General features: G+C 33.6%; 3 protein-coding genes across 3 annotated transcripts; 2 read left to right on the top strand and 1 right to left on the bottom strand.

Annotated features, from left to right (window-relative positions):
- Positions 1–2,771: 2,771 nt before the first annotated feature.
- Positions 2,772–4,299, bottom strand: LOC125074655 (DNA-directed RNA polymerases I, II, and III subunit RPABC3). Its single transcript, XM_047686033.1, has 2 exons — positions 3,901–4,299; positions 2,772–3,169 (listed from the first exon to the last, which is right to left on the bottom strand). Exons 1-2 carry the CDS (start codon positions 4,191–4,193, stop codon positions 3,010–3,012), a joined length of 453 nt encoding a protein of 150 aa, XP_047541989.1. The 5' UTR covers positions 4,194–4,299; the 3' UTR covers positions 2,772–3,009.
- A 371-nt stretch (positions 4,300–4,670) lies between these two features.
- LOC125074603 (H/ACA ribonucleoprotein complex subunit 4) lies at positions 4,671–6,562 on the top strand. Its single transcript, XM_047685959.1, has one exon. The coding sequence runs from the start codon at positions 4,821–4,823 to the stop codon at positions 6,369–6,371; it is 1,551 nt and encodes a 516-aa protein (XP_047541915.1). The 5' UTR covers positions 4,671–4,820; the 3' UTR covers positions 6,372–6,562.
- A 1,386-nt stretch (positions 6,563–7,948) lies between these two features.
- On the top strand, positions 7,949–11,231 carry LOC125074621 (zinc finger protein 816-like). Its single transcript, XM_047685989.1, has 4 exons — positions 7,949–8,900; positions 9,734–9,867; positions 10,184–10,295; positions 11,035–11,231. Exons 1-4 carry the CDS (start codon positions 8,031–8,033, stop codon positions 11,200–11,202), a joined length of 1,284 nt encoding a protein of 427 aa, XP_047541945.1. The 5' UTR covers positions 7,949–8,030; the 3' UTR covers positions 11,203–11,231.
- The last annotated feature ends 1,396 nt before the right edge of the window (positions 11,232–12,627 follow it).

Below are 12,627 nucleotides of genomic sequence, written 5' to 3'. Positions count from 1 at the left end.
TAGGTCCCTATAGATTTGTCAGATCGTAGATCAGGCGTGGTCTTTAATTTTTTTTTCTAGTGTGGTATTACGATTTTACTAGCTAAGGTATTTAATCTTTTATAGTAATCTTAATACGAATTTTTTTTTTTGAAGCCGCTGACTTATAGGACATATAATCAGTGGCGTAGCTATCGTAGGGCCAGGTGGTGCAGTGCACCAGGGCCCCTGAGGTCTGTGGGCCCTCTAACCTAAGCTATGAAATGAGCTTTGAATAGAGATGAAGTATGGATTTAACTTACTAATGATAAGTTTAACTCACTGTATCCTATTCTTATTACTATCTATAATTTTGAATGCCAATATACGTTAAAGAGGGGGTGAGGGCCCGATTCTTTTTCTATGCACCGGGGCCCTTACCCACCTAGCTACGCCACTGCATATAATAGATTGCATTACATTACATTAAGCTTTAGTTTGTTTTATTGGAATTCGATACAATAAATAAAATATAAAAAGTATAACTATTTTATTGTTAAATTAATTTAATGCTTCGACTTCTAGCAAGCAAGGAGTTTTATTATAAGTCAGCCTCCCAAAATACAATATATTAATGTGTAATTTTAATTTATTCTCGATTTAATGGTACCTTCGTCATGAAAGTGATTGTTGAGCTAAAGGACGAGAGTTCGATATCGACTAATGACAAAAAAATATTTAGGCCGTATGTGTTTTCGCCGTGGTCTAGATTTTAGTGTCTGTATTTAACTACTTTAGTTAACAAAAGTATTATTTTTTTAACTCGACATTCTTCATTTTGCATTAAATGTCAGACAAATTTTGTCTGTGCTTGCACCATTTTGGAGGGGTTTTGACCTAGTAGTTTTCAGCATTGATAGTGTCGATAGTAGACCTTGAAAACTATTCAGGATATCGATAGTACTATCGATAGTATCGTTTCGATCAATACTATCGATACCTCTCCGTAAGCAATACTATTGATTACGGCAATACTATGGATACTATCTATAGTATTGCTATCTCTCTGCTCTGTAAGCAATACTATTGGTACTATCGATAGTATCGATAGTTTTGTACTATCGATAGTAACGGTTAAAAGTAATGGTTTTTGCAATACTATCGATTGCTCATGGGGAGCTATGGATACTATGATAGTATTGACACGTGACAATACTATCGATAGACTATCGATACTATCACTAACACCTTAACTATCGATAGTCTATCGATAGTCTATCGATATGCAACGCTAGTAGCTTTACATTTAATACAATTATGTAAAGTAACGATTTAAAAGTGCCTGTAAAAACATATTTGAATAAAATATTTTTTTTTTTGTTTTGTTATTTAGATGACGTGTTGTTTATATGAGACGGTTCTTACTTCTCGTTACCTCAACTTCACCACATAACCGTGGTCTAACTACTTAAATCTGTGTTTAACTACAAAATGAAACTTACAGATCAGATATCTGGAAATAAATATAATAATCATTCATAAATAACCTTTTTCCAAAAACAAGTTAATAATTTTTTAAAAATTTACAACTTTTTTTTATTAAAACAATAATTACAAAAAATTTGAGACTTGTAATTTCAATGTCAGTACAAAATTATTACCTAAATAGTTCCGCGTTGTAACGCAAGAGGTCGTAACGTTAAGGACATACAGCTTTTCGTCACTAGATGACGCTTTTCTATAGTGTATATCGTTATTTCTAGATGTCGTATCTTTTAATATAGTATGATAATGTGATTTACTACAACAATAATATTTTTATTATAGTATCCAGGGAAGTTATGGATCTGTGATTTCGGATCCGATTTCAGGATTTGAATACGAATTTAACAATAATATTTTACTGGTTTCAGATACGGTTACGGATACGAAAATGTTTCGGATAATTTACGTTTACAATTTCAATCATTACGGATATTAGATTATTTAGAAACTGTAAAAGAAAAAAATATATATGTATTACACTTTATTTTTAGGCTATAATTTAGTATAAGGTTTAAAATACAATTAGTGATTCCTTCAAGTAGAAAACGAAGCAAACAAAATTATAATAAACATTTTTTTATCGGTTTCAGTTACGGAGATTTTTATTTCGGGTATCCTATAGTTTCGGTTACGGTTACGGAGCTCCATAGAATACCCGATAGGAACTATAATATATATATCAGTAATGGTTTTTTTTTAATTACGAATTATGTATTGCACTTTCGCAAGTTTTAAAATCCTATGGCGGAATCGGAGAAATAGATATCAAATAACAATTTACAAACTTAAAATCTAAAATTAAAATAACTTAACTTTTTATTTTATTAATGTAAAAAAACATTTGTAACACACGATTTTTCTTTCTACTACATTTTCGTGGATTTAATTATTTTTCATACCCCTTAATTTAAAAAAAATCTATACTAACAGAACTAGAATGTACAAATTCTAAAATTATTTGAATGTAAATGAAAGTTTCCTTGGCATCCATCAACTAAAGTCAAAATACAATTCAACTCACAGGTAATAAACAAATAAAAAACCTTATTTTTAATAAGTGTAAATTTAATTTTTATTCTTATAATAACTTAAATTCTATAGTGAAATAGCATTTGTCATACTTTTTAGTAGGTTAACTTTTTATTTAGATTCTTTGTTACATATATGGACATTGTTATGGTTTTATTTCACTGAAAAGCAAGAGATGAATTATAGTTCCATTAAAACACACAATAACTCATTTGGTTTCAAGTATTTTAAACATTGGGCTGATCTGATTTTGTACGAGTCAAACAAATGTCTTAATGATATAAGTATAATTTTTGCCAGATCAGTCCTCAAGAATAATGTAGCTTCCTACCAGTGAAAATTAGATCACAAGTGTCGGATATTACCACCCGTATACAAATAAACATATTTTACCTCTATATAATATAAATAAAGTCATCAGAACCATAATCAGTGTCTAATAAAAAGAATGGCAAATGCAATAATTTAGCATAGAAACTAAAAAGCGAGTTTCTTCATTAACAAGTACATGTGTTGATCCACTTCGAACCCGTGCAAGTTGTTTGCGTCCCCCTGCAACCTCATCAACAGTCCTCCGAAGGAAACATACGCTGATAACCTCGATGCGGGCTCCATCGCTACTTCATCGCCATCTATCCTGAAATTCAAAATGTTTGTAATAATTTAATTTATTCGTGGTAAATCATTTTGTAAGACGGTCTGGGTAGTTATCAGATATTCTACCACCACACGGCAATGCTTAGTATTGTTGTGTTCGCGTTTGAAGTGTAGGGGAGACGGTAACTGTGGCACTAGCAACAAAACATCATAGTTTCCAAGGTCTGTAACACAGGTGATATGAGGAATTATTAATATTACTTGCAGGAGCATTGTCTATTGGTTGTGTTGAGCCATTTACTATCAGTTAACAAATTTATTTTTATGGCATATAGAAAAAAATATATATATTTGTAATTTCTTGTAAGTTATTTTTGTTACATAAAGTATATAATTATATAAAAAAGAAAAGATTAAACAGGTAAATACTTATATTAGTGACATAGTAAACTTTATAATAAATTATTATTGAACTGTCAATAATTCAAATCATATGACGAAAAGCTGCCTCCAGTGAGAAGAAACGACAAGAAACTTGCATTCTTAGGATGTTTACATGGAAAATATGCCACATGTGTATGTTTGTGGGTGTAGCATAATAAAACCAACTAACTTCTAGTCAGGGAAGAGGCCTTCGCAAATCAACGACACATCTACAGGCAGATTTTCACTTATTTACACAATAATAAGTCAGAATGTATAAAATTGCATTAGATGCAAGTCTAATATGTGTATTATAGACAATTTGGTATTTTTAAAGAAACAACTAACCTATAAACCTTTCCGTACATAACATATTCGAAACTGTCCGCTCTGTTACCCTCTGTTTCTAGAGGATTCCATTCACCACCATCAGGATAACCGTTCTCTCTCAGCGTCGTCGCCAGCACCAGCCTGAACTTATCACCTAACTCCATTGGATATATCCAAGAATTTATATCTAATATGAGGTCCATTTTAAATGACTCCGATTCACAGTGTAATCGACTTACACGATCGAACTTTTTCCCTTCAGGGTCCATGTCTTTAACGTTAAAAATATCTTCGAAAAGAACTCCCGCCATTATGATTGAAGGTTATAACATTAATATTGAAAATTTGAAAATAAACAAGTATTTAAAAAAATAAGCACGCCGCTTGTGGCATCAATTCTTACTTGACAGTTGACAAACGATATCGTCATTTGATATATTGACACGGAAATAAAAATGAACTTAAAGTGCTCTTTCAATTAGTTTTGTAGTTCTTCACGCTGTTATTATTCAAAAACATAAAATTAATAAACAAATATCTATATGTTTCTCACATTTCATAAAAAAATAAATAAAAATCTGTAATTAAGCAGTTTAATTTTAGTTTTATCACATTATATATTTTAGTCATCACAATCCTTTATTTAAATTTAAATTCTCTCTCATTATTAATTTCGTAGTTAAATAAAATCAGAATTATATTAAAAATAAAAGTTTTTGGACGAATTTAAAAACTTTGTTCATATTTTACTCTGTGGTATAAACATATTGCATCTGTCACTTGTCACACGGCGCCCCATGAAGCTAACCTCATGCACTGCACGTGTTGATTAATAATATATACGTCTATCGACAAAGTAGGACTGGTGAACAAAATTTGTTCACTTTTGATGAATTAAATACATTCAGTTTATAATTTGAAACATTTCATCTTCAAAGATGACTGATGTATTGCAATCAGGCACCGAGGTGTTTTCGGAAAAAAAGAAGAAGAAAAATAAGGAAGGAACAGAAACAGTGACTCTGGGTGCATATCAAAAGTTAGGAGACTTTAAAATCGAACCATCAGAAAGTGTAACTAAGCTTGATACAGCGTACTGGCCTCTGTTATTGAAGAACTTCGATCGCCTCAACGTCCGAACTAACCACTACACGCCGCTGTCCTTTGGTAGTTCGCCTTTAAAACGCTCGATATCTGAATACGTGAAGTCAGGATTCATAAATGTAGACAAACCCAGCAACCCTAGTTCTCACGAAGTCGTATCATGGATAAAAAGAATATTGAAAGTGGAAAAAACCGGCCATTCGGGAACTCTCGACCCTAAAGTAACAGGTTGTCTCATCGTGTGCATAGACAGAGCCACGAGATTAGTTAAATCACAGCAGAACGCTGGTAAGGAGTACGTAGCCGTGTTCAATTTACACTCGGCTGTGGAAAGTTTGAAGAAAGTCACTCAAGGCCTCGAGAAGCTGAGAGGAGCATTGTTCCAGCGTCCCCCATTAATTTCAGCTGTGAAACGTCAGCTCCGTGTACGTACAGTGTACGACAGTAAATTGCTAGATTATGACCAAGAACGTAACATTGGTGTGTTCTGGGTAAGCTGCGAGGCTGGTTCCTATATTCGTACGATGTGCGTCCATTTGGGCCTCATGCTCGGTGTCGGTGGTCAAATGATTGAGCTCAGGAGAGTAAGATCTGGTATCCAGGGTGAGAAGGAAGGCATGGTGAGCATGCATGATATATTAGACGCCCAATGGGCATACGAAAACCATAAAGATGAGACTTACTTGAGACGGGTTATTAAACCTCTGGAAGGTTTATTGGTTGCTCATAAGAGAATATTCATTAAGGACAGTGCAGTTAATGCTGTGTGTTATGGTGCTAAAGTTCTCCTACCTGGAATTTTGAGATACGAAGACGGTATCGAAGTTGATCAAGAAATAGTTATTGTAACAACAAAAGGAGAAGCCGTTGCATTAGCCATTGCTCTCATGACAACGTCAACGATGGCGTCATGTGACCATGGAGTAGCAGCCAAGTTAAAAAGGGTCATCATGGAAAGAGACACATATCCAAGAAAATGGGGCTTAGGACCTAAAGCATCGCAAAAGAAAATATTAATACAGCAAGGTAAACTCGACAAATATGGTAAACCAAATGAAAACACACCCTCGGAATGGTTAAATAGTTATGTAGATTACAAAGCAAAGAAAGATGGAGAAAATGGAGATCTGGATGCTGATGCCAGTAGGAAGAGGACAGCAAGTGCATCAAATGCTGAGGATCCTAATAATTCTATCGAAGTAAAGTCAGAGAAAAAGAAGAAGAAGAAAAAGCGTGATACTGAAGCTATGGAGGGTACAGAAGCAACTGAAGCAGACACAACAGTCGATGCTGATCAAACAACGGAAGTCGCTGATGACTCGGTACGAAAAGAGAAGAAGAAAAAGAAGAAGAAGGACAAAGATCAAGAGAGAGAAGAGGAATAAATTAACATTTGCAGCTGTATATTTTTAATAGAAGGGAAATATATTGTTGCTTAACAATAATCTTAATAAGATTCATGAAAATAATTTTAAGGCTGTATAAGTTCCAATCTTTGTAAAAAAAATTACAAAATTTTAAAAAATTGCCATTTTCATAAAACATTTTATTCATAATAAACTTTTAAAAATATAAATGTTAGTAAGAATTTAGAATCAGTGAAATTTTTTTTTATTAATGTCATTAATAACAAATTTTGTATTATTCAACTCAACACCACAGTCTCATTGAAAAAATATTTTTTATTGAAAACTAATGTAAGTAAAATATAGGTTTAAGCAATGAAATAAAAAACTTTATTTTTAATAAAAATAAACTTTAATATGTGTTACGGGTTATATTTGGTTGCATTTAGTAGTCCATATTAAAACTACGAAGTTTTTTGCCGATTTAGACACATCCATTTTCTGTTTGACTAAACTTAGCTCCATTAGTAACTGAAAACAAACATGTTTTTTAGGTTATGTCGAACTTTCAGAGAAATATCTTAAAACCAGTGTAAGAGTTAAGAAAGTTTTTAGTTTAAGAATAAAAACGTGAGATAACTATGATATATCTAGTTAGTTTGAATAGATTTTGTACAAAGATTGAAACAATGTCAAAAAATTGCTTTGAGTTTTTATTTTTTTATAACGCAAAAACCATTGGCACATGTGTTCTATGCCGACTGACGGAAGTAAATAATTAAAAATAGCATCATATTTTGATTGGTTAATTCTTTGTACAAATTTTATTTTAATTTAACTGTAGTTAAGGTTTTATTATTGAAACTTATGTTGTTTATCAACATTAAAATATAAAGTTACATTTGTCTTTTTTTTTTTTCATAATGATAAAAGTTTGAATACATACTTAACCTTTTTAAATTTACATTTATTTACATTGTTACTTTATGGAAATATGAAATTATCAAACGCACTAATTCTCGTTAAAGTCACCTTTAGATAATTAGATTAGAAAAAGTTGGACAAAAAATATAGCCTTGAACAAATGTTATTTATTAAAAATATTCTGTTAAACTAATTTATAAATCCCAATAAATAATTGCTAATTTTCGGTAATATCCTCTAGCTATAGTAGCGTATTTAAAGCAACTGTGGAAACTATTTCATAAATATTGATATGTAAACAGTTGTTGGTTGTTTCGTTTGAAGAGATCAATATTAAAATGAGAGTGAATATTTCAATCGATTATTTAACGATACAATTCAACGTAAGTTATAATAAAAGTTCGATTATAAAACAAAAGACGGTGCTCACATAAGTAAAAAAAAAGTTATAGTATTCCACTACTCCATAAGAGATGGCGTTACATGGCACAAAAACTTGGATCATTAAATATTTTTATTGTTCAAATTCTAAAATTGTAATATGAAGAATAGGAGGAAATTGCAAGAATTAATCTTAGCTATTTACATAAATAAGAACATTAATTAATTATTTTTCTTTTTTTTGGTAATGTCAAAGCATTCCAATTATGACAATTGACACTGACGTCTTAGAATATCAAGTTCAAGAACGCATCAACAAAAGTTGTTTTGGTGTGACGTAAATTAACTATAAAACTATTTAACATTTATTAACAATTGTAATAAGTTCCTGCAATGTCTTATGACCTAGAGCTACTCAATTCAGGTGTATATAGTTACGATTACTTTCAACAAGACGACGTATGTCGATTTTGTTTTAGTCGTAACGCTTTCACGGAAATCATAGAATTATCTTCGGAAAATAACTTTAACACGATAAAAACAGATTTAGTCGAAAAGATTTTAGACTGTTTAAATATAGACTTATCTCACTGCATCCATCCAAATAAAGCTTGCGACGAGTGTTGTAAACAAATAAACAAATTTCACTTCTTCAAAAAGTTCTGCCAAGAGACTGATAGGAAGTTGCGTGAAATATTAAACAACAACAAATCAGATAAATGCGAAAATATTAAACTAGAAAAGGATAATGGAGAAATTGAAAATGATTCCCTACATGATTTATACGATGATCTCAATTCGGACGACTGTGAAAGTAAACATGCGAATAAAGCGAAAATTAAAGTGTGGAAATATAAACCGAAACGGACCCCGACTTACTGTAACATGTGCATGGTAGACTGTGAAAACGCGGACGAATTTAAAAGTCATAATTTTAAGTACCACGGTATAGACAACGACGGGTCATATAAATGTTTCGGTTGCGAGAAGAAATTCAAAAATAGAAAGTCGAGATCTTCGCACGAAATACACTTCTGTAAAGGACTTAAAGATGGATACAAGTGTAATATATGTAACAGATATTTACCGAAACGTGGGATGTTTGAGGCGCACATGCGTGATCATAGAGAGAACGTCCCGATACAGTTGCCGGAGGAAATATTTTACTGTCAGAAATGTGACAAATTATTCAAGACGATGGAGAATTTAAAAGGGCACATAGAACTAGAACATGATACAGATAAAAAACAATATGTCTGCGAAGTAAGTGAAAATAAAAGTTGCAGGTTTTATATAATGGTATATTAACGATCTGATGTCCAAGTGTGTCTAAACATAGGTGCTCTCTATTCCCTCAACCTCATAATCCAATTGTACAGCATATCTGACACAATTTTCATCACAGTAACCAGGCTCAAAAGTGTGCCAACTATGCAGGAGATGTTTACTGTGTTCAAATGTCTTTCATAATCCGATGGGTCAGCAATTCTGACACCGGAAAGAATTCATTAATAAGACCAATGGCATTCTCAGGCCGGCAATTTTTATCACCATCTATCAACACAAAACAATTATTATATACATTTTTATATAGCTTATTAATCAATCAAAACAAGTAAGAATAAGGTGGGCTGTACAACCTGTAAGACATATGCAAAACATATAACCTTTATATATATATACGGTATATATAGTACACTGTATATTATTTATTATGTATTCACATATGTCAGAATAATCAGTCATTTATTTCCTATAATAATGGCAATACAATGTTATACCCTCTAAGTTTTCACACACTGAAAATGCATTAATATGTCTCTTTATTTTCTAAGTAGTGAGTTTGATTGAACACACCTTTCCATTTAGCGCACATTTTTATAAATGGATATATTAGGTTTGAGTTTCATTACAAAAGATACCATTGTAAAAACATTGCAGAGATGAAATGTTGTTTGAACCTTATACAATATTTGGTGCAAATTCGACGTGCTTTCACGGAAGTGAAATGTCTACAATCATTGTTAAATGTACTCCAATCGTATTTAATTTAATTTTTTAGTTACATGTTTGTAATTAAAATCTATCTATTTCAGAGCTGCGGCCGAGTGTTCAACAGGAAAGATTATCTGAATAAGCACAAGCTTACACACACAGGGGAGAAGCTGCATGTTTGCCCGCACTGCGGTTTCCGCGCCAGGCAGCGCTCTTCCCTTACTGTGCATATCCGGTGAGTATATTTACAGCACTGTTGCTACTAATGCTTGATTAATAGTCATTTATAATGACGTCCTACTGAGTCTCAATGTCATCAAAATGAAGATTATTACAGGGCACAAGTTTGTGTGCTAACACAGATGCACATTATTTCCTAACTAGCATAATCCGGATGGCAAAAACGACACCAGGGACACTTAGGGCAAGGCAAACTAAATGCATAAGATTATATGTGATGTGATCTTTTCTTGCAAATAATAATAAAAAAAATAATTTACACAGATCAAATAAGAGGTTTGTTAATTTTACACCTATTTATTTATTTCCAGAAAACACACAGGCGAGCGGCCCTACAGGTGCAACGTGTGTCCGCAGCGCTGTGTCTCCAGCTCAAACCTGAGAGCCCACCAGAAAAGACATTTGGGGCTTAAAGTTCACGAGGTATACACGATCAATACTTACCATTTAAACATCACTGTTGACTGTCCATGTGCTTTATTTGTAAGGAAATTTATACAGAGATAATTCTGCCACCAATTCCACTTGACCAGTGTGGTGGAAACTCCAAGCCCGTTCCTAAAGAATGGAGAATTGTTTCCATCGTTGTGATAATAACATTATTGTTCAAGTCCAAGCTGTTACATGTTGAAAATTAAAGTTTACTTTAAAAATTATTAAAGGCAAAGCACATTAGACAAATATAAAATTCTTAAAATGGTTATTTTACCACAAAATAATTTTATTAATAATTGTTTTTTATACATAGAATGTCTAAGATATTTAAGGTATGATCGTGAGGTGATGATTAAAAGTCTATCTTCTTCCTGTATAAACCTTGCTTCATAAAAAAATTCATCAAACCAGGTCCAGTAGTGGACCACACATCTGTATTATTGTATTATTATCACTATTGAGTTCTTAGGTTTATTTAGTTAGTATTTATAATATGAATTGATTATGAGTTCAGAGTAACCCGACATAGACAACTCTAACATAGCCTCTGGGGTCATCACTGTAATCAAAGACAATATTTAGACATAGACAAATACCTACTACTTATTACTGATATGATATATTCCTAATTCCTAACTTGTTTTTTTTTGTTAAATGAGCATTTTCTGAAAAAACATTTATTGTTTAATATGATGTCTGTATAAATAAATAATTGGATCGTTTCCAGTGTAACATATGCAACAAGAAGTTCGGTTACAAGGTGAGCCTGCACGAGCACATGTCGACGCACGCGCCCGCACAGACGCACGCGTGCGCGCAGTGCGGCGCCGCCTACGCGCACGCGCGCGGCCTGCGCAGACACGTGCGCGCCAAGCACGGCGCCGCAGACACCTAGCCTATACGTTATATAAATATTATAAACACATATGTTGTCGTTTTATTTGTACGGGGTTAAACGTTACTCTTGCCGCCCTCGTTGGTGTTAAATGCATTTTTTTAGCCTGTAAATTTCCCACAGCTGGGCTAAAGGCCTCCTCTCCCTTTGAGGAGAAGGTTTGGAGCATATTCCACCACGCTGCACGCTGCGGGTTGGTGGAATACACATGTGGCAGAATTTCGTTGAAATTAGACACATGCAGGTTTCCTGACGATGTTTTCCTTCACCTCCGAGCACGAGATGAATTATAAACACAAATTAAGCACATGAAAATTCAGTGGTGCCTGGCTGGGTTTGTACCCGAATCATCGATTAAGATGCACGCATTCTAACCACTGGGCCATCTCGGCTCTGGTTTAATGCATGTTGTTTCCTAACTGGTCACCACCGCCCATAGACGCTGGCAAAAAATATTAACCATTCCTAACATTGTTAATACGCCACTGACCTTGGGAACTAAGGACCGTAGCTACACTGGCTCACTCGCCCTTCAAATGGGAATAATGATAAAGTATTTCTGTTTGTCAGTAGAATATGTGGCAAGTGGGTGGGTGGTTAACCCCTTTAATGTACAATTAGTATGCATTAATTTGTATCTTAATTTTTTTATTATGGTCTGATTGCAATGAAATTAAATAAAAGATGTAACTTGAAGTCCAACATATAAAAAATAGAATGACAGTATTTACACATCTGCGTCTAGGAAGCCGTATAAAACCACTGATCCTGAACCTTTGAGCTGCTTTCGGTTACAAAAGATTAACTGTTCCAGCGGTTTATGTGAGTCAGGCCCGGACCGTAAGTTTAGGGGGCCCTGGGCTAATACTAATTAGGGCCCACCTAAAACACACCTGAATGTAGACTTGAATTAAATGGGTTTGATTAATTGCAGGATTCGCATGCTGCAAACCATACGATCTGTTTAATTTAATAAATTAGGTAATTCTTTTGCATTATCGTCTATTTTTAATTTTGACTTGACTTAGCTGGGGGCCCATTGCTCAATGGGGCTCTGGGCTAAAGCCCAAAAATCCATGTGGTAGATCTGGCCCTGATGAGAGTGCTCAGTGCCCTTGTGTTTGCGCGGTCTACTCAGATCTTCCAACTCACAATAGCTCGGAGCTACTCCACCGCCGAAGGAAAATCTAGATGGCGCTGCGGTCGATGCATCAACATAACTTCCAAATTATTAGTCGCTATACATGTTTTTTCCTTTAAATATACTTATCTTATAGGAATGAATATCTATTAACAATATTTTCGGGTTAGGGTTCAATGCCCGTGTGATACGGGGGCACAATTATCTGCAGTGGTTTGCGCACACGCTTTAAAAAGACATTATCAATGATGAAACAATAACGACTGTTTTTTTTTCAGATTAAT

This window comes from Vanessa atalanta, chromosome 28, assembly GCF_905147765.1.
Source record: "Vanessa atalanta chromosome 28, ilVanAtal1.2, whole genome shotgun sequence".
Classification (NCBI taxonomy): domain Eukaryota; kingdom Metazoa; phylum Arthropoda; class Insecta; order Lepidoptera; family Nymphalidae; genus Vanessa; species Vanessa atalanta.
This window is presented reverse-complemented; position numbering and strand designations above follow the sequence as displayed.